The 23,297-nt window shown below is 38.6% G+C and overlaps 1 protein-coding gene across 3 annotated transcripts in view; it reads left to right on the top strand.

Moving 5' to 3' along the window:
• kif16ba (kinesin family member 16Ba) overlaps window positions 1–22,653 on the top strand; it is a 101,869-nt gene extending 79,216 nt beyond the window's left edge. For all 3 annotated transcript variants that reach the window (XM_066697203.1, XM_066697202.1, XM_066697201.1), the window contains 2 exons: window positions 8,684–8,767; window positions 17,160–22,653. In XM_066697203.1, the coding sequence (XP_066553300.1) occupies window positions 8,684–8,767; window positions 17,160–17,318 (243 nt within the window). In that variant the 3' untranslated portion in view covers window positions 17,319–22,653. The remainder of the gene's footprint in view (window positions 1–8,683; window positions 8,768–17,159) is intronic.
• Window positions 22,654–23,297: the final 644 nt, after the last annotated feature.

Raw genomic sequence — 23,297 nt, 5'->3', positions numbered from 1 at the left:
CTTGCTGCCCTCTATTAACTCCTGAATGTTTTGCATATTTGGTATGTCTCAGAAACCGTTACAGCTACTGAATATTAGACAAGTTAAAGGGGCAAAACGTATGAACTGTTTCATACATCTTTTCATACCTATTATTTCCATTTGGTGCTTCCTGAGACTGGAAAACTGTATTTTATACATGGTCAAACAATAGGCGTGGGAAATGTAGAGATGTGTAATGTTGAACACACTGGAAAATACATATTTTGAGTCAGACACAAAGTCACAAGGGCAGAGTTTTAATTAGGTAAATATCTCAAATGAATTGTTTCACTATATCGCGTTCATCTGTCCAGGGGCCTGACTATAGACATTTTCAAGTATTCTGGTATGAGATTCTTGAAGACAGTCCCTGATGAAATAGACCCCAAACACGTCCTTCAAATATATCACACTAATACTACATTACTGAGACACTCCAGTTAATTAGTACAGCTTACTTGCGCAAAGCAGTATTTTATTTGCACAACAAATCAACTTGCAGGTGGAAAATAAAAGGAAAAATTAAAAAAAAAAAAAAAATCTGTGTGTGACAGAATATTTTACAGTGACAGCTTTTCCTTTAGGACCCTAAAATGTGCTGTATTTTCAGATCAGTCACCAATGCATCCAGCTCGTCTGCAGGGAGAAATACAGCTCTGTCCGTGATGAGTTTTCATTACGGACATGTTCCGCAGCCAGAAAAGCAGAAATTTACGGCGTACCTCTTGACAAGGTTGCGTCAGAAACCGTGCCAGTCTACTGCACTATAGGGGAACAAGTCACTGAGACGAGGAACAGCTACAGCGGCTTGCGGATGGAGAAAGTTTCCTTCCTTTTCTCCCCCCTTCCCTGCCTCTAGCTTTAATATGATAGTATTAATCAAACGGCAGCAACAATGTGTTACTGGAGGCGTCGTGGCATTATAAATTGCTTTGGAAAATTCAAAATTAGTTCACAACAGATTTCTTACAGCTATCCTCCATAGAGTCATATTTGTTCAGATGGCTTTTCTTTGGGGTTATTATCTTGCGGTTTTTACTCTGAGCCATGTTTTATTAAAATACTGTAGTGAGCATTTGCATAATTCGTACAGAAACCTTTAACTGGTGCCATGTGAATAACTAGAGCTCACTAAGGCAATTAGGGGCCTTAGATGAGAAAAGTACAACAGCATTAGTTCTCCTAATTACTCATATTAGTTCACTAATATTGTTCTTAATTAGTACATCGAGATCGATGAAGATACATCATCTATATCTTCTGTGATGCTTTTGCTCGTATTACTGCCAAAATTCCTGGTGTTCTTGAGTTATGTACACATATTTAATATAAGGTCTGATAAGGCCTGGTGACAAAAGGCATCTTGGATCTCTTGTGAAGGATTTTAGTAGTGCATTAGTACTAAGCTATTTAAATGATCCTTTTCTGATGTTCACTTAATACATTCAGTTTTTGCTATTGTCAGGTTTTGGGTAGAAACCTTCAAAACCTAGACAAATGTTCATGAATACAGACAATGGCACAGTTTGGGTGCCAACGAATGCAGTGTGATTCTAGAAGTATGACCTTTCACGTTTATCTTTCAGAACATTCAAAACCTCCCAAATGAAAGAAGACAATTACATGTTATAATGCATTTTGTTTGGGCACAGATAATGTCCAAAGCAAAACATTTTTGTGATATAAAGAACAAGGGCATTGAATATTTCTTTATCGGGAGTGGAAACCTGTACATTGTAACTTGGGTTTGAAAATCCAATATTTTGAGTGCTTGCAGAGTATATAGGATTGAACTTTAAAATTCACCTCCGGTCTTAATTCGGTAGAAAGTTTAAACTTGGAACATGACACCAGTGATATAGCAGTTAGATTAATTTTGAACTGGACCATCTATATTTTGCTGTTTGAAGAAGGGCAGATGTGTTTATGAAATAAAGGGAACTCTCTACCATCAAGGATACAGGGAACTCTTTATCTGCTCTGAAAAACCTTGAACGATTTTTAAAATGTAATTTCCTTGTAGTTTAAGGAAGAAGATAAGTGAACTTTGTCTCAGAAAAGGGAATATTTCTCTGAGTTTTCTCCATTAATATTTATGCTGTAAAGTCTCCTTAACAAGAATTTTCTACTCTTCATCAGATAAACAGGGGTTTTTCTTCCTGCCTATTTCTCCAAAACACCTTTTGTTTCAGCTTGTAAATATGCAGGCTGGAGAGATGTAGCAGGTTATATACACCAGGCTAATCATAAGTCACTATTTTGGGGGAAAAGTATTGCAAAACTCTCACTCTTACTACTATATATTACATCTTTCTTCTGCTAGCCCATGTCACAAAATGTTTACTCTGCACATTTGTACAACAGAAATGCATATTGTAGTATGTTTGAGCTGCAAATGACCTTTTTTTATACATCTGCTTTTATATGTCCTAAGTTGCAGGGACTGTGCTATAAAGAAGTGGTAGATTTACCTTATAAATGATTTTACACTAGCATTATCACTGAAACAAGTACCTGTCTTAAATGATATGCAGCAGCTTGATGCAACTCAGAAAGCAAAAAAAAATCAGTGGGAGTTTGCTTGAGGTACAGGAGGTGACAGTCATTTCTCACTTGGTAGAATGCCATACTGTTTTCACAGCAGGATTACTTCTGTGCCGCAGGCACAAAGAAATCTGCCCGCGCGTTTCTTTTTCTTTTTTTGCTCTCTTATAAAGTGTGGAGAATAACAGATAGCAGAAGCGAAAATAAATATTATGAGATTCAATTGCATTCCACATGGACCAGAGGTGTGGAACTTTGTTCTTTTTTTTTTCTCGAATGTAGTTCCATAACTTCAAATTTCAACTCGGCTTTCCACGGGTCATTCTGCTAATAAAATAGGTCACTGTATCCCTGTCTTAGAATATATGTGAAGACATCAGTATGGAAGAAAACAAAATGAAAAAGCTGGAAATAAACCCAAGAAACATCAACCCATTATCAATAGCTGCTGAGCCTGATTGTATAGGGTCAAAACAATAGGCCATTCCTGATATAGGCTGTATACACAAGGAAAGTGCATCAAGTGCTTTACGAAAATTTAATCAAACCTCTTTTCTTTCAAACTTAAAATAACCAGAAAGGAAAGATTTATTTTGGGGATAAGTTGGGTTTTCTGGCAGCTCAATTTACCTTATTATGTTTTTCTATCTGTATGCCTTTAAGATGCTAATTACTGTCACCTTCCATTGAAATAAAATTGGGAACGTTTTGATGATAAGCTTCAAGAGATTAAGTGTGAGTCCTGACTGTCAAGACTAAATTAGTCTCTCTCCTGTTTTTCTTTTGTCTCTGTTTGGATTTAGGAGGATTAATAAGTATGTTGTTTTGTTTTCTTTTGTACTCATAAAATGTTTTGCAGAGCTATATAGTGGGCTACTAGCAAGTGTTGTGCTTTTGATGGTAAATTACGCCTCGTTTGGGGAAGCATTTGTGAGGGGGCAGGAATTGTATTTTTGTTCTTTTATTGTTCTCCTCGTCATTGTAGCCAAGCCAAGTGCGCAGCCAAGCAACACGTTTGATAAAACTTTCATATTCTGTGATCATTCACTTCAAGCAATCCAGTTGTATAAAATATTTTTACCAGGCAATGGTTTGGGGCTGGTGGATGTTCTGTAAACTTCACTAGCTGGAATATCAAGGTGTTTAATCACCCTGTGAAATATAATGAAGTCCTCACTCACCTTCAGCAACTCAAGATGGACATTGTATGTCTACAGGAAACACACTTCCATGCTTTTGATCACTCCAGGATTCGAGAGGGCTGGGTGGGGTAGCGTTTTTAGTCAAACTATCATAGTAAGACTTTTGTGTCATTCCAAATTACTGCTGATGCGAATGGAAGGTACATTATAGTCACTGGGAAAGTTTTCAAAACTCCCATTATTTTGGCCAATGTTTATGCTCCCAACAGTCATGACAGGGTTTCATTACTAATTATTTTCTCCTCCCTACCTTCCGTTAACTCCCACCACCTCAGAGAATATTTTAACTGTTCTCTTGACCGCTCTTCCAATACGTCTGCCCCTGATTCTACAACCGCATTAACTATTAAATCTTTCTGGATTTCCTATGTAATCTTTGACCCTTGACGTTTCTTATTTCCCTCTCCCTCTCCCAGGCCCATCACACTCCCAGATTATTATTTTTTGCACAATAAATTACTCCCTTTCATCCATTCTAGTGCATATGGCAGCATTACCATTACAGAACATGCACCTCTTACCTTAGTTAACTTTTGCTAATATAGATCTCTTTTTGGAAACAAATACCACCCTAGATATTTCTCCCTACATTCTGCGAGAGACCCGTAAGGCCTATCTGTGTGGTCAAAACTGACAAATCACATCTGGCAAATAGATTAAGTTTATGCTAAGACCCCCACACTGGAACTTCACAAGGAGCATCTAGCTTTGAAAACTGAATTTTATCTCCTCTCCACAAAATAGGCGGAGTATTCACTATATAATGCTCAACATACATTGTACGAATATGACGAAACAGCCAGTAAAAAACTCGCCCATCACCTTCGGCAGTTGACTGCTTCACGGCTTTTAGAACTTCTACTCTGCACTATATGCATCGGAATCGCCTTAATTGATTCTATAGTAACCTCAGTGTTCCCTCTATCGACATGGATGCTAAGTCTTTATTAGAAAGCTCACCCCTGATGAGATTACCAAGGCTATCAAGTCCATGCTGAGCAGCAAATCCCCTGGCCCTGATTGCTTCCCCATAGAATTTTACGATAGGTTTTTCCAACAGCTTTCGCCTGTTCTAGGTTCTGTGTTCCTGAATGCTATTAATTCCTCAACTCTGCCCCCATCTCTTTGTCAAGCTTCAATATGTTTACTGGAAGAAACAAAAAACAAAAAGAACACAGCCGCAGGTCCTGTTGTCCCATTTCTCTCTTAAATGGGGATGTTAAAATCTTAGCCATGCATCTCATTGTGTGTATTTCAGTTAAATGAAAATCTTTTTAAATCAAATTTTACTCCACCTTTAGAACACACTAAACAAGACTTTGTTTGTTGGTTCGCCATGCCCTTGTCACTTGTTGGCCGAAGAAACTCCATGGCTGCTCTGCCCAATTTTTTGCATCTCTTTAAGTGCACTCCATTTGTTATTCTTAAATGTGTTCTTTAACAATCTTACTCAAATACCTCTTCCTTCATTTGGAATGAAAAATCCACAATCCCAAAGTTTTCCTTCAAAGACCAATAAAAATGCCATTACTTGACTTTCAGATGAATTATTGGGCAGCTAATATTCAGCATTTGTTAGGCTAATGCCAGCCCCATTAACACTCCAGCATGGCTAAATATGGTTGCTAATTCCTGTATATTTTCATTTTTATTTAGCCAGAATCCCATAGTTAGACACTCTCTCAGAATCTGGACTGAATTTAGAAAACATTTTCACCTGATGTCACTCTCTGTACTCTCCCCTATTGACATTAACCACCTGTATCCTCCCTCGCTTACACACCAAATATTCAGTGTCAGGTGCAGAAATGGTGCAACCATTCAAGACAACATTTTTATGTATTTTGAACAGCTTGTAAATTGAATCTACCTTTTTTTTATACCTGCAAGTTAGGCACTTCATATGTAATTGACTCCCCCGATTTCCTTCACTTTCTCCAATAAGGGACATGGATTCTATACTTTGAATGCTACCAAGTGACAGGCGTTATGATAACCCAAATTAATTCCACTATTTTTCAGAATTAGTTAATCAGTTAATTATGGTTGTATTCTACAAGCAGATCTGTAAGAAGTTCATCTTTCATTGCAAGGGGATGAACCCCCCGATGACTCTTCTCTCTCACAGTCTCACAATTGAAATGTCCCCCTTAAACTATCAAAGGATTTCAAGAAAGCAGTGTAAATTATTGGGAAAGAAAGGTAGCACTCAATTGAGTCCAGCAGCTCCAACAACAAGCATTCTTGATACACATCCTATTCTAACCATCTGCACCATGATAACTTCAATCACAGCCTATTGAAAACAACAAAGCTGATTTGCTTGGATTCCAAAAAGTCGACCTCGTCATCAGAGAAAATTCCTTTTAACAGTTCCACTCTGTTCCTGAATTCCCATGTTACAAAATAAGTAATTGCACAAAATATAGGTATGCCTTTATTTTTGGAAGATTTCATTACTTCTGGCAGAATAGTAAAGATTTTTCTTTTCTTTCTGTCAAGTGATGGATGGAATAGATTTTTCTTTGTGATAATAGGCTTACAAAATCAGCCTGGCAGCACTGTCAAACTGATTAAGGTTTAAAACACTTGCCATTGAGCACAAAGTTTCTGTGTGGGTCAGAGGAAGTTTTATCAACACAGTTTATGTAGGTGTGGAGAGTTGGACACGTACCATAACTCCAAAACATACTTTGAATTATTATGAAGTTGGACAATGAGCAGACATCTGCCTTGCTTTTTTATAAGGTGCAGTCTTTTGAACATGTTGATGAGTGTTTCATTCATCTCTGAGAGCCAGTCTGCTTTATCATCCACCTGTCCTCCCTTGGGCTGGCCAGCAGAAACCGTATGAGCAGTCCTTTTTTTATTGCACTTTCTTAGTTTTTCAAGAAAGCGTGGACTTGGAAAGCATTCAGTGCAGCCTGAAATAGTTTAGAGTCTGTTTTATGTAATATTCTATCTCTTCCATTCTGGTACATTGTACATTGTGAAGCAGAAAAGACGGAAATGAAGTTCATGGCTTTCACCTAGCGTAGAATAGGTATGTTGCTTTGCAAATAATCCCATCCTTATCTCTCATGAAAGGAGAGTGCTCAGTACTCTGTAAAAGCATGCAATTGGCACTCTTATTACATTATTTTAGAAAGGTGTGCTTTTTGGGTGAAATATGAGAAGGGAAAGGTGTGAAATATCTGTGGCAGGCTGCTGTATGCTCCCAGCTCATAATAAAGAATTACTACTAAGATATCCTCCAATATAGTGTCTTCTGCTAGTGGTAATTTAGCACACAATTAAGGCCATTTGCCAGCCCTGGATGTTTACCTGGGGAGCCCTAACCCTCTGTTTAACGACCTCGCCAAGTTGAATTTTTAATATTCTTAAGAAAGTTATTGTATTCTAGATTGCTTGTGTTCTCATCTTCTATATTCTCATTTAAAGATAGTGCTATTCATATTCAAGGTGATCTCATTTTTCCTAGTGCCTGCGGTTTAAACTCGTTCCCCCATCGCAGCAGAACCCTGAGGGATTTAAAAGAATCACTATTTAAATGTTCTACTCTAGAAAATTCAAGCATGGTTTCCTCCAGGATCGGCAAGACCCTGCCAGGCATGAGGCAGGCTTTAAGGGTCTGCGGTAGATTAGTGTTTCTGCATGTTCCTGTTCTTTTAGTCTGTGTTGTATGTCCTGTTCTTTTCCTGCTTAAAACATATTCCACAAAATGTGCCGTTTTGATGGCAAAGGAAGGGAAAACAGTATCACAGTCCTCTGAAATGGTAGCCCTTACTGTAATAGTAAGTACATGAGTACCATCTCAGCATGAAAAACAAGACGATAGAAAACAGGCTAAGAAATTATACAAAAGGAACATTTTAAATATGCCTTTAAGCTGTATTTTAATTGTCGTAATTACTTGCTTTTCCTCAATGCTTATTAAGGAGCAGATTCTAGATTTGTATCTCTAAGAAAAGATGCTTATGCATAGCTTTTACATAACACAGTGTTACCCAGTCCCGAGACACAGTACATCTTCAGATTTTTGTTCCAACTGGAAATCATTTATTACTTAGACTTATTCAGATCCCTAAATTTAATGATTTTCTTAATGATCTGTTTTTTTTAAGCTTTTCCTGCCCTCAGTCCTGGGGTTTAAGGAAATGCTCTGCTTCATGTTTGTTGTTGCCCGGACATTGAGCAGACAGAAGTCTGCCACCTTCTTGATTTAATAAACCTTTGCTCTTTTAAATCTGTCTGAGCCGAAATTGGTGGTAATTATGTTGTATCCCATAACAAGGCTGGTTCATTCTGTATGGGCTCAGCTGCTTACCTGGTTATTTACATTGCTCATACTGACTGAGGTTAAAGAAATTAGGAAATGTGTTAATTGTTATAGGATGAATGCTTTTTTGTTAAGAACTGGAATAATACCACATTACTGTTATAGAGGTACACATAAAACGTACTTAGTGGGTAGTGTGAACCTGCTTGCTACTGCATGATTTATGGTTTCTTATTAAACGGCATTACATATATGCATTTTTTAAGTACAGATGACCAAACATACGAAGACACCATAGATCTCAAGAACCAGGCTTGGGAAACACTGCCTTAGCAAGTACATCATTAAAAAGTATATACACTGCCATTACATATCCAGTTTTTTCCTGGATTAGTGTTTTTTTTTTTTTTTTTTCTCTCTCTCAGCAAAGTAATGTCAGCATGACCAGTCAGGGCTGTCACTGCTTGACCAGCACAGATCCAGCTCACACTTGAGTGATTGAGCAATTTGGTCCAAATAAGTGACACGTGGTTGACGGCTCCTGTCTGCCCTGCTCTCCTTTTTCTGCATCCGCGTCTGGTTTCATTTAATTTTTTGACAAAATGGCACTGATGTTATCTTCTGATCTCTGTTACAGCTTGCTGCGTTAGAGTTTCCTCCGAAAAAGCTCTTTGGAAACAAAGATGAGAGAGTAATTGCTGAACGACGGAGTCACTTGGAGGTATGGACCGCTGAGCTTTTTCAGACGAGCAACAATTGACTTGTCCTGTCAAGTGCCCTGTGAAACCCAGTGTTGTTTTCAGTTTAAGGGTCATCGCTTTGCATTAGTTCCTGAGCATGTTACAGTGCTTGAAGAAGAGTGATAGAAGTTGTGGACCAAAGTACTTCAAATGATACTACAGGTTTCAATAAAATAGAAAACAATTTGAATGCTTTTAGCTTTGGCTCTTGTCAATTTTAAAAAAGAGACACACATAGAAGTGTTGAAAAAATAAAAGTAGCAAATGTATTTATTTACTACTTAAGGAACATTATATGTATGTATTCCTTCTTCTTCCAATGTTCTGACAGAAACCATTTATATTCCCCTCATTGCTTCTGAAGCATTTATAATGGCAAGTGGGCTTTTTATTTTGTATTTCAAGTCAAAAGTGAATTATGGTGAGTTTGTTTTTAACTCCAAGAGTCATTAGACTTGACGAGGGAGACTGGCACGTCATTTCCTGCTATTCGGTCTGTGAAAAATAAAGTTCTGAAAGAAATTAGTCTTTGTAAATGTTAGTGAGGATGTTGTAGAACAGAAAGGGTAAGTCCTAACCACAGTTTTTAGCAAGTAGTTTGGTCCTGTCTTTCAGTTCTGAGCCTGTTCTTGACAGCAGCCAGTAAGAGGCAGTATACACAAACGTCCATTGTGGAAGGTATTGTCACCACAGAAGCCTTGTGAACATCTGGATTTGCATAATCTCCCTTTTAATTAGTTATAGGGTCTTCTCCATCTTTTCAAGCAATATAGCTAGAATTGATTTGAAAAATGAAATAAAACGATAAGGCAAATGATAATCCTTTAAATTCAAGATCGAAGCTGTCAGTGCTTCATCTTTTATCTTCAATTAAAAACCTGTGCAATTAATAGGTGAAAGGCAAAAGATTCTTTAACCCTATTTGCCCCTAACAAACAATTGATCACTTCCCTGCTGAATGTTCCTGTCAGTTCATGTGTTAAGGTCCTTGGTAATTACACAAAGAGGTTAATTTCCTTTGCTCTGTCTTATGGAGGTTTTCCCAAGCACCTGCTTTATAAAAGAAAGACATGAAAGGGACGACAGTTAAACTGTGACTGTTATGTAGTCTTGTGACTGTTTATTTATACACTGGGTGGTGTGAAAAGAATCGATCCCCTCTGAAATGATGGCATGCAATCACACATTCACTCACACAGCAGAACTGGAATAGAAATTAAAGAGACCCACTCTAACGTATTCCAGTTCAATAAAACTATAGTTTATGTGGCGCAGACAGGCTTAACACCTGAAGCGCAGTGAGCAGATTTTCAGATTAGCAAAATCAAATTGAAAAAGAAAATATTGTTTTCCATTGAATTTAGCTTTTGTATTTGTTTCACTAACTCTAATCTGAAATGCTTTTCGTTATTTTTTCTGTTCCATCACCCCCACTGTCAGAGAGGCACACAGTGGAGGGTTGCTTTGTCACTAGGAGCAGCTGCTTTTCCATGCCACTGTTAAACCCTGTAATGGTGTCCGTCAGAGCGTGTCTGCTTCGCTCTCCAAATGACTCCTACCACAGTCTATCACCAACCGTGCGCCCAGAACTCTTCTTACTAGAAGATTATTCCTGAGCTTTGCGTCAATCCCAGTAGACATATGCCACATATGGGACTGACCAGCCATGGCAAGTGTGTTTGGCCAATTAAAACAAAAGCCAGCTGGTCTCCCTGGCCTGCCTGTGCTTCCTCTCGCCTTTCTTTCCAAACTCCACTGAGTGCTTCTCTTCTCTGCTCAAAACGGCTTCACACTACACCATTGCAGAATGAAGAGAGAGAGCACAGAAGGGATTGTATTCACCTTATTTTCTCTTCATTTACTCTTAAGCATCATTCTGTTGAACATCTTTAATGCTCCCCCGCTTCCTCCCAATTTTCTCCAAAGGAAGATGTTACATTAAACTATTAAGGGAGAAATGTTTAATAATAGAGCTAAGATAATTTGTTATCTATGTACCATCTCACTGAAGGCTTCCTTTTGCAAAGCTGTCTGGATCATCTGTTCGCTCACAGCAATGTTTATTGTTTTGTTTATTTTATTCTTGTATATCCCAATTAAGAATGACCTTTTTCTTGAAATCATCATTCATCCGGGCTTAACTAGCAAAACTAGCACAGAAGATGACGTCAGAAAGCACTCACTTCACCAGCAAGCGCGCTCTCTGAAGGCAACCGTTTCCTTTCAAGACCCAGATGTTGACAAATCCTTGGTCAACATCTAATCTGGAAAACGCTGGGCAGCGCGCCAAGGCCATTCACATCAAGAAACTCAACTGCAGACTCAAAAGTTATGCAGTGTAAAAGGGGTTCAACAAAAATATGACCTAATGCAATTACTTATACAATGGGCCAAATACAGCCCAGGATACAGCAACTGCAACAAACCAGGTGAAGGATTATAATACCATGCACTTGAATAACCAGAATGTAGTAGATTTAAGAATGATCTAGGACTGTGGGATGTATTGGAACGTGGCCAGTTTTAAAGACGGCCAGCCTTGACAAGTTGAACCATTCATGAGTAACACATACTGCAAAATTAAAATATTAATAAAGTATCGTTAGGGTTAAATTGACAAACTGGCTGTAATGTTACTTGCTGTCCGAGTTGCAAGATGGCTAGTTTGTACAAGTGCTCCATTTGTCCACAGAGCAGGTGTCTTCACACTGGGGGGCACTGGAGGAAATGCACACTTAGAGGATGAGCGAGTGTTGCAGTCCGCACCCATCAATCTTTGGCCTGCCCTGGTGCTTTAATGTGGTGAATCATGTAGATTGATGTCCTTTGGGGTTTAGAGTAAGACCATAAAACTAATTTGACTTGTAACCTTGTTAGAATTCCAACAAAAAAAACTTAAATCTGAGCTAGAAAGGAGGAGGAGGACCATCTGTCCCAGTTGATGCCCTGTGAAAATTCCTCCCCTTCGCGAACTCGCCTTTTCTGAACCCTCTGTGCCCTGGAATACATCTACCCCCCCTCCTTAAAATCGAGAATCATAAAACTGTCCAGATTTTAATCAGTACGACCTGACTATTTGTGAAATGCACTGTATGCTTCAGTGAGTCTCTGGGATGTCAAGAGAACCGAATAAACGTGCAAAGTAAAATAATGTGGGTGAAAAAGCCCTTTGGTGAATTTGTTAAATTTGTATGAATAAAAAAATGTATATTCTAAAGTATTACAAAAAGCAGAGCAAAGCAGGATCAGAGCAATACATCTCATTGAAGTCAGAGTGATTACCAAGAAGTAGAAGTTTCTACTCTCACCGTATCTAGGGCCATAACTTGTAAAGATTTTCCGAAGATGATAAAAATAAATAATAAAAAAACAAAATAGCCAGGCAAACGATTGATGGGAATTTAAGTGTAAAAGAAAATCAGATGACTAGTCTGATGATGTTAATTAAAATGTCAGCCCTCTCTAGCTTCAGGAAACGTATTTTAGAATTAAAAACCATCCTTTAATTAATTCATACTTGTAATTTTAAATTGAATTACTCCCCCACCAAATAAAAAAAAAGTGAGACTGCCATTAAAGCAAGAATCGAACTTGGCTGTAATGAAAATAAATTGAGACAAGCTTCTGGTAGATATGCTCATAGGCTGAAGACTGCAGCAAAAAATAGTGGAAAAGTTAGTGGTTACGGGTGCTGTGTCAGAAGTCAGAACTTTTCCTTATGCATCTCATTTCTCCTCATCGGTCCTTAGAGCGAGATTAAGTTTGCGGAGGAGTTCAAGTTTACCATTACGATTCCTGAGATGCGAAAGCAAGGAATGTTGCCCTATGCTGCTCTCTTTCTTTTTTCCCCTGTATTTCTTTTTTCATCATTGCCGGTGATCAATCATCCTCCCTCTTTTGATTTCACCCAAGGATGCTGTATTCAATTAAGTGAAGACACAAAGGTGACGTGTGTCAAGCACCGTGATAGCCCATGTCATGCCCATCGCAGCACATGACAGACTGTCAATTCGGGCCCAGGGATGCGGGGTAAACTCAATCCTATTGTTGTCATCTGGAGATAGTTTCTGACAGATCTTGTTGTGGTTGGTCTTTTCCGAGACTTGGGGAAGAAATAATTGATTTCTTTCTTAGCCACTCTTCTTCTTCTGTCTGAAGAGGGCTATTAAGTGTCCAGGGAAACAGATTAAAAAAAAGAAAGGATCCACACAGTTTATTACTAACAATGTCTCAGAAGAGAGTTGGTCAAAGGACAGACACGGCAAGCACAACTGAAGTTCAGAAGTAAATCCTTTATATACAAAATAAATAATTAAGAAAACCATAAAAGTTCACCATCTAGTAAATCTGATTATTTTTATTAGTATAATTTTTCTACACAGGCAGTTAGTATAATTATGCATGCAGGCTTCTTTTTAAGCAGGCATTTGCATTTTGGTATTCAAATGAATCATTGATTATCAGAGTTCTTTTAAATCTCTATTTATAATCGGAACAACACATACATTTTATGCATGTCCGTTATTAAATATGTGCAGATTATTAATTTATTATTATCTTCAATCACCCTAAACAATCTGAATTCATGTTTAGTAACAAACCAGGACCCAGAGACAGTTTTGCCTACATTTTAATTCTCTTTAAAAATAGAATAATGCACTATTATTTAAATAAAACAGCAGAATGTTTAATCCCATTTAAAATATTTCTGTTTCATAAAGAAAGATGCGTCTGTTCATACTTTTCTTAAGTCATCTTACGTGATTGAAAAAATTGCAACAGTTGTACTTTGTAATATTATTGAGGCTCTTAACAGCTTTCTCTTTTCTTCTTGGTAATCAGATTAAAATACTTTTGTACCCTGTTCTCTGCTTTAATTTCCTAACTTCAGTCTTAAACCAATTTATATGCATGATTCGACTCTGTTTTAATTGAAAGAAGAAGCGATTTTGTTGGGCATTTCCTTTATCCTTGAGATTCAGCCTTTTCCCATTACATTTGCTGTCCATTTCAATTACGATATCAGTTCCAACTCTTCCACCTGAGTGCCATACAAACACAGGCATAAACATTACGGTTTTTAAGTTTTAACAGCACAGTGGTGTGAAGGCACAATATTTCCTTTTTTACTACTGTATTTTACTGCTTGTGCAAGAATTTGAATAGACTGCAAGATAATCCGAGCTGTTGTGTCTATAGATATTTTGTGTTCAACGCAAACAGCCACAGATTTCTGACCTGAGAAAGAACCCGAACCAGATCTCTAAATGTAATTGTAAATATTGAGCTACTGTTATTTTTTACTGTATGTGTTAACCCACCTGCCCACAACTTGCCCTGGATTTTCAATATCAAAGGGAAAACTTAACAATCATTGGTATAGACATTGTTAATAAAGAATATCTTTCCAGTTATGAGCTCAGTTAAGAGATCTCAACTAACAAAGGAAAATGCATGTTTGCTGTTCACCTCTGCCTTCAGCATACATTTCATACTAGTATCCGCAAGGATTGTGTCATCAGACTTAAACAGCCATAGTTCTGCAGCCATTGTGCCCAGTCCATTCACTTTTAGACAATTGAAACTGCAGAATAAAAGAAGGAAATAAGACTTTTGATATACACTCACCTAAAGGATTATTAGGAACACCATACTAATACTGTGTTTGACCCCCTTTCGCCTTCAGAACTACCTTAATTCTACGTGGCATTGATTCAACAAGGTGCTGAAAGCATTCTTTAGAAATGTTGGCCCATATTGATAGGATAGCATCTTGCAGTTGATGGAGATTTGTGGGATGCACATCCAGGGCACGAAGCTCCCGTTCCACCACATCCCAAAGATGCTCTATTGGGTTGAGATCTGGTGACTGTGGGGGCCAGTTTAGTACAGTGAACTCATTGTCATGTTCAAGAAACCAATTTGAAATGATTCGACCTTTGTGACATGGTGCATTATCCTGCTGGAAGTAGCCATCAGAGGATGGGTACATGGTGGTCATAAAGGGATGGACATGGTCAGAAACAATGCTCAGGTAGGCCGTGGCATTTAAACGATGCCCAATTGGCACTAAGGGGCCTAAAGTGTGCCAAGAAAACATCCCCCACACCATTACACCACCACCACCAGCCTGCACAGTGGTAACAAGGCATGATGGATCCATGTTCTCATTCTGTTTACGCCAAATTCTGACTCTACCATCTGAATGTCTCAACAGAAATCGAGACTCATCAGACCAGGCAACATTTTTCCAGTCTTCAACTGTCCAATTTTGGTGAGCTTGTGTAAATTGTAGCCTCTTTTTCCTATTTGTAGTGGAGATGAGTGGTACCCGGTGGGGTCTTCTGCTGTTGTAGCCCATCCGCCTCAAGGTTGTACGTGTTGTGGCTTCACAAATGCTTTGCTGCATACCTCGGTTGTAACGAGTGGTTATTTCAGTCAAAGTTGCTCTTCTATCAGCTTGAATCAGTCGGCCCATTCTCCTCTGACCTCTAGCATCAACAAGGCATTTTCGCCCACAGGACTGCCGCATACTGGATGTTTTTCCCTTTTCATACCATTCTTTGTAAACCCTAGAAATGGTTGTGCGTGAAAATCCCAGTAACTGAGCAGATTGTGAAATACTCAGACCGGCCCGTCTGGCACCAACAACCATGCCACACTCAAAATTGCTTAAATCACCTTTCTTTCCCATTCAGACATTCAGTTTGGAGTTCAGGAGATTGTCTTGACCAGGACCACACCCCTAAATGCATTGAAGCAACTGCCATGTGATTGGTTGGTTAGATAATTGCATTAATGAGAAATTGAACAGGTGTTCCTAATAATCCTTTAGGTGAGTGTAGTTTCAAATATAGAATGTACTTCTACTCAAGGCTCACAAGTTGCTGTTTTTCCCCTGTACTTTTCAGAAGGAAGCCTGTAGACATTTTTAAAACCATTGAAGATACATTTTTCCCATTTATTTTTTTCTTCCATTGTTTCATTCAAATTGACAGACTGCTTTGTGACTGATTACAACTATTGCATACCTCACATTTGATAATAAATCTAAATTGTTGTCCGGTTGGCATTTTTACCTTAATGGCAATTTTATGAAAATGTCACTAAGCATTAATTTAAGCAATGGGAGGCCAGAGGAGAAAATAATGAATCCTGTAGGGATTGGACTTCTCTTGCCATCATTTTATATATATAGATGCATATGCAGCTCTGGAAAAAAGTAAGAGACCACTGCAAAAGTATCAGTTTTTCTGGTTTTACTATTTATAGGTATGTGTTTGGGTAAAATGAACATTTTTGTTTTATTCTATAAACTACTGACAACATTTCTCCCAAATTCCAAATAAAAATATCAGTGGAATGGAATGGCTTCCATATATGTAGAGATGCTGATTTAAGAAAAAACTGCAGTGGTCTCTTAATTTTTTCCAGTGCTATATATATAATATACATACATATATACACATATATATATATATATATATATATGTAGATGTGTGTGTGTGTATATAGATGTATAGATAGATATAGATCTTATACTGCCTGTTATTAAAGACTTTTTTTAATACTACCCAAGCTGAGACATGGTGATGTTTACTGACCCAAGAGAAACTAAATTCACCCTCATTGTGTTTAATCACGGAGGACAAATTAAGCAATAAAAAGGCCTGTGTGTGCTATATCATAGACATTGGAATAGCACAAGGGAAAGCCAGGTGAAATACTGGGTCTCATTCATTTGTTTTTACTAGCCTGCATTTGGCAACAGCGTACTGATTGTTATTGCTGTGAAACCATTAGGCTTATTGATAAATTCCAACCCCAGAATGTCTTTGGAAGCATTTTGTTCTGCAAAAAGAGAACCATTTTGGGGAAAGTGTTCAACAAACAGAATTATCTGCTAATAATTTAACATCAGCAGGTCCTTTTAATGTATTTTCTCATTATGGTTCCCCTGTCATTCTGCTTCACTGTGCTAAGTTTGAAGACAATCACATATGCAGATAAAAGACTTAGAATAGCCTGTGAGAAAGTGAATTGTGCGTTAATTGGTTGTGGCACCTTCCTCAGGAACAGAGATCTGCTTTGTTCCTCCTGTTAAACTCTCTTGCTATGCAGTCTCCAAATTTTGCCTAGGGGGACTGAATGTCTATACATATGGATATAACAGAAAGCAGACCTTTTCTCGAGTTTAAACAACGGTTTGGATGCATTGATCGTGTGAACAACTGTTTGGTGGCATTGTTCATCTTGCTATTGTCAACTGACTTGTGCTTCCCCCCCTTTAAAATAATTCCCCTTCAAGTAAATTGTATTTTGTTTCCCCATCCCTTGTCTCCATTAACTCTGTTTTCTTTCTTCTTCCGACAGAGGTACCTCAGGAACTTTTTTAAAGTTATGCTGGAGTCTCCCCTGTCTCCTTTGCACGCAGACAGGACTGGCCTACAGTTGTCAAAGCACACCATCTGTGAGTTTTCACCATTCTTCAAGAAGGGCGTGTTTGACTACAGCAGCCACGGGACTGGTTAAGTGTGTGCCATGGGGGACCTGCGCCCATGGAGAAGGACCAAAAAAAGCAGTGCCTTTCCTAATCTACATTTCAGATTTGCAGACCACTGATCTGTGAACAGAAATAAAGCGATGTGGCATGGTGGGAACTTACAAGGGAGCTCGGCAGAACTGGATATTTTCAAGTCTCTGCTTTTTTAGTTTTCCCTCTCCCTCTCCCTCTCTCTCTTCCTAGCATGCAGCACTAACACTTTTCTGAATGTAAGATGTTCAAGCACTCCAGCCTTATTCATTCTGAGAGAGGTTCAGTGGAAGATGACAGCTTTTGCCCTTTCTAGGAACAAAGGCAGCAACATCTACATGTTGTTGTTTCTTTTTCTGCACAGTACGTACTGAGGCTTGGAGTTTGTCATGACAGCATCTGAGTCTTCAGTATTTATTCTCCTGTCGGATCTTACCCGAATGTCGAGCGCTGTCTTGACGGTAGCTCCGTGCTCTGTAGTGGCAATGAGCTGCTTTTAAGCTGTCGAATCCATTTGCTTCACACACAAAACACACGAGTGCCCTGATCCACTTTTACTATGCAGTGCGTCTGAGGAAGGTGGGACAAATCTACTGTTCAGGTAATAATAATTAATAATGTAACCTCTTCCAGCTGTACACTTTAGGCAGCAAAACTACAGGCTTGACTGTTATAATTAATTGTTAAATGGAAAAGAGAGAAATCAAGCCTGAACTGGAAATATCCCAAACTAAACCGAGACACTGTTGAAGTACTGGACAGCTCAGGATGTTTGCAAAATGTAATCTGCTACTTTAAAAGGAAGTCAGGAACTGCACTGCACTCCTCCTGTGATTTTGTCTGAATGCTTCAGTCTCTTCAGGTTTCTAGATAACCTGAATCTGCTTCATTACTTAGTTCAAAAGAACATGTTTCAGTAGCTGCCTGTAGTGGCATTTTGAGATGCATCAACAATGTTTGTAAGTAACTGCATGTTCTTAATCATCTCTCCGGCTCGGCTACAGTAACGCGTGTCAGATCTCACTGCCATGCTCCCGTTACTAAGGAAACTGTCCATGGGCGCAGTCGAGTATTGTACAGCTGTGAGGGGAACGAGGAGAACTTTAGGCAGAGATGAAAGGAGCTGTGTTTCCAGCGACAGCCCTTTTTCATTTATTTAACTCGGTTCTCTCGCACAGTGTTGACTCTTGGAATAAATTAGCTAGAGCTTCAAACTTTATGATGATTATAATTATCACCACTACTAATGTAACAGTGTCAATAATGATAATAATTGTTTTTCAGAAAAGTTGGTGCTATATTATAATAAAACTGAGCATGATTCAATTCCAAAGGTAACTAGATATTTCTCCAAGATATTTTCAGACAATATCGGTACACTCTTTCAGTTTTGCTGTGAAAGCACCGACCTCTTGGCCCCAATTGTTGGTTGCTCATCTATCAGACTTAGGGCTAGCTGGTGGACCTTAATCCTCAATCCCAACCCAGTGATGAGGTCTGTGGAATTGAGTGTCAGGATCGGTTTTTGGATTACAAATGACTAGGTCCAATTGGTTGAAGGTCTGGGAAAACACAAAAGGGTTGTCCCTCATCTCTGCTACTCATTTGGTTTGTGTATTGAAAACAACATCTCTCAGCTGTACAAAACTCCCTACAAACTTTCAAAATGTAGGTATTTCCAAATATTGAGTAAATAAGTGTACCTTTGTGCCAGACTAGTTTATATGGGGCACTGGACAAGACCATCTATTATTGTTATTATCATTATTAGTACCAGTATGTGTTTTAATTGTTATCCCCTGTTAACCCCTTTTATCCCCATTTTGGGATATCCATTTAAAAATGTACCTCATCTCTGCAGTAGATGCAAGAACACTGTGTTTTGCATGCTCTGCTAACCTCAGTAAGATTACCCAGTGAACCTAGTGCCCTACAGCTGAATAATATTCGGCCTTTCCTCCCTCCTGTAGACCAGCCAAGCTCAATAAAGTAGTCCCCGTGGTGTTAACGTCAGGACAGGCCACTCAACACATGGCATTTTGGACTCGCTGACCTGCGGGTTTCACTCTAGACAACCAGCAATATGCTCTTTCAGGCAGGTGAGCCCCAGAGAACGGCAGCCAGGTGTGTTGTAACGATTTGACTGTTACCAGATCAAAATGCTTCCGGTTTCTATCGCTTTTTCTTTTTCTTTTAATGTTTTATTCAATTATTTGCAAGTGTTTTAATAGATACCACATTTATACATTGTCGGTTGTTAATCAACACCAGTTGTCTCCGCAGTACTGCACTGACCTTGGCTCGTTATCCATATAGCTTTAGAGCTGTTAGGCCAAATACTTGTTTTATTTTACTTCTCACTGTGATTCAGATGTCATAGAGGAAGGACAGAGCCATAACTAAAACCACCGAGTCCCCAAGTGGAAAGTCCTCCCTGCTCTTGGCCTCTGTCTGAAAGGGGCACTGGGACTTCCATCTCCAGACCGCTGGACTCCTCCTGAACTCTGGGTGGAGATATCTACTGGATGAGTCATTCAGGAGCCCTGAGGCAGCCCGTCTTGTATATTCATCCTCGTATATTCCCTTCATGTCCCGGCAACTGCTTTAAGGAGAAACGCATGGGAGGCCCTCAAACACCAGACGTAACTTCCTGAGCATGGAGCTGTGAAGAAAAAATTCTGGAAGAAAAAGAAGTAAACCCCAAAATGGTTTTAACCACTCGCCACGTAAAAAACTAAACCATTTAAAGTGTGTGCATATATTTATTCAACTTTTATATGGATAAATGTATATTTGTTTTATTAAACCAATTAGATTGGCAGTACATAATTAAATAAAACCTCACATAAATATAGTCTTTGGAGCTTTCAATAAGCATCTGTTATTGCTTATTAATACGCCACGGAAGCTTCTTACAGAAAAATGTCAACAGCACCAATTTATGTTTAAAGAACACACATTTTAAGCTTTCATTTCCATTAAAAGTTTATGGATAACAGAATACGGTCCAATATGCAAAGGGAATCACTAGTTATTACTCTTGAACTTCAGCTTAGGTGATCTGTTTGGTGTAAAAAGCTGTATAAATGTAGTCGGCATGGATTTGCATACTTACACTTTTCAGAAAGCACTAACAAAAATGATTTATCGGAACAAAGCTAATGCATTTATTAATGTCCAATTTAATTGCCAAACATTTCTGAAATATTCCTTTTCATTTTCATTCATTAAGCATTCTGTGCGGTTGCCTGTGAGAAATCCAGCAAAAGGAAATTTAATCAGTACTGAAGAAGAAACTAATAAGAGAAGCTGCAAAGATTTTTTTCTTTCCCTAAGTTTCTTATTTCATGTTTTAGGATGATAATTAAAATGCTTAAAAAAGGCAGAGCTCATTAAAATGTAAGTGAACATCCACAGTTCTCCTTTTTATTCTACAAATCTGACCTCAATTACATAAAGAGATGTGTATATTTTAAAGAACATGCTTCAGATAGGTGGGCATTGGATGATGAGAGCATTTAGTGAGTGGGGTTTACGATTTGCATCAAATATTGATGAATACACCACAAGCGGAGGAATGATCGCAAAGGGGTTTGAGCACATTAAATACACAAAGACCGGCAAAATACTGTTGTTCTTGAAACGGATGAAAGTTCGCTCTGACCCATTTTCTGCCCCGTTTGTCCTCCCCCCTCAATACGCAATCAAAGGCTGTGGTACTGGAGCTTGTCAGACAGTACTTTCATACCCACGGGGCGGCCATGTTCCCTCCCCCTCAGCTGTGAGAGACGAACTGAATCATTCCACATTGATCAGCTACCATCCAAAGCTTTCTGTACCCTGCTGAAAGAAGAGTAGTTAAAGAGGCCTGTTTCATATACTTGTCTGTGACACACTTTCCCTTTCAGATTTACATTCATAGCCCAGTGTCGGGTAGTCTTGTAAAGTCTTGTATTTGTCATTGTTTGTTTTAGGTTTATTTTCCAGTTTTCCTCTGCATTCGATAATCACAATGAAGATGCAAATACTCAAGCGCTGATTGTTGTTTTATTTTCCCTTTGGAAACAAATTTACAACCCAGCCAGTGTGTTATTTTACTAGAACATTACACTGCAAGACATTCGTCAACGGACCCCTTTCTCTCTGTCTTTTCTGGCGTGCGGTTCTTTGTTTGCTAGTTGTTAGGCATTTTTTAATATCAGCAGGAATCAGCTCTGATTGCAGGCAGAGTTGTATGCATGATGGGTTTCTTTGTCTCGTTTGTACAGCAGCTCATTTCCCCTTAACTTCTGCAGTTAGAAGATTTGGCAAATAATAATTTTCATCATAGCGCAGCGGTTTGTGTGCGAGTGCTGAAAGGGGCCTGTTGCTTGGTTATCGGCTAGAATGAGGTTTGCTTGTGCAATAAACCTAATCTGTGCTTTTCAACCTCAGTCAATTTCGTGTATTTGCAAGTTACACGGGTAATTATAACTCAATGTCTTCCATTTAAAACACTGCTATATACCAATGGTTAAAATACATCCTGAGCTGAGTGACTGAATAAGCTTTTGATTGTAATTATTGGCTGCAGACTGGAGTAGAATACCATGCGAGTCAAACGGCATTTCAACCTGATGGTTTATGTATTTGCTCGGAATTGGATGTAACATTTTTGGGCTAGGCTGTAAATAGTTTGTCAGCAGTACTTTTTTTATTGCTTCTGAATGATAAGCCATTTTATATCTGTAGCCATAAATTAAAAGATGTTTATGTTTACCAGGTTAAAAGTGATTTGAAGTGTCTGCAAAGGTCGGTTGAATGTCATAAAAGGAATGGATTTGAATTACTCACAGGGTTGTTTTTTTCACGTGGAAGGAAGGCTTAACACAGATGTATTTTCCCCCCTGTGTTATTCCATTTAAATGAGAAAAAAGCCCTGGTTTGAGTGAAATCCTCAGTGTGACAATCGTGTTCTTCCATTTCTTCCGTCATTTAGGCTCGTGCTAGTTCCCCACTTGAATCATGCATCCATACCAATCTTAAGGTATATTGGTAAGAATTCATGAGACTGTATACAATAAAAAGGTATGAGTTAAAATACTGTAAAGGACAGAAGTCAAAGTAGTGCATTCAATTGATGAAGAAGAGAACATGTTTATTTTATAGGGAAAAATGTAATGTAGGGATCTGTCTCTGGACATTGGCAGCAGCTTGCGTAGTAAATATCTGGTTGCGTAACTCAACGCTTCTTATTATATATTTGTTCATTCTGCTGGCTCTGCAAACTTTTTTATACCTTGTAGACACAACTTGTATAGTTACTGAATAAAATGCTCTTTTGAACAACTTGCAGATGTGTGTGTCATGAGTATTTTGTTGTGTTTTACCTGGCAATTTGTGTATTTGGTATTGGGGTTTTCTTGTCAACACTAACAATAAAGGATTGAGAAATGCATACCTCTGACACGGTGGGAATAGCACACCCCCATGTGGGAGGTGTAACATGAATAGAAAATAATTTGTCAGGATGTCACAAACAGCAGATATCAGGACGTGCCTACTGTACAATGCTGTTGCTCCTGTTTATGTTAAATGTGTTAGCCTACCCTTGTCTTTCCAGCACTTTAACACTTTTTTCTCAACCTCGCTGATTGCACCTCCTCCTGCTTAATACGCTTCAAAATCATTAACACATGCTTGTTAGAGGTAAACAGTGATCGACGTCGCACAGCTGCCATGTCTGCACGTTGCTTTCTAACTGCCATCCCTACAGCGTTAACCAAACCGTAAGGATTTCTGTTCTTAAAGGTCTTTTTCTTTTGTTTTGTCGAAATGCAATGGAGAAGTGCGTCACTGTACAGTTGTGGAGTTTAACATAAGTTACACAAAAAAGAAAAGTTTCATGAAAGTAGATACCACAAACAGCATTGCAATTACTATACATAGAACATCGCAATATTGCCTGAAGACTGTGACAGCGGCGCTATCTCGCAGTT

This window comes from Amia ocellicauda, chromosome 23, assembly GCF_036373705.1.
Source record: "Amia ocellicauda isolate fAmiCal2 chromosome 23, fAmiCal2.hap1, whole genome shotgun sequence".
NCBI classification, from domain to species: Eukaryota; Metazoa; Chordata; class Actinopteri; order Amiiformes; family Amiidae; genus Amia; species Amia ocellicauda.
Note: the sequence above shows the minus strand (reverse complement) of the source record. Positions and strands in the feature narration are given on the sequence as shown.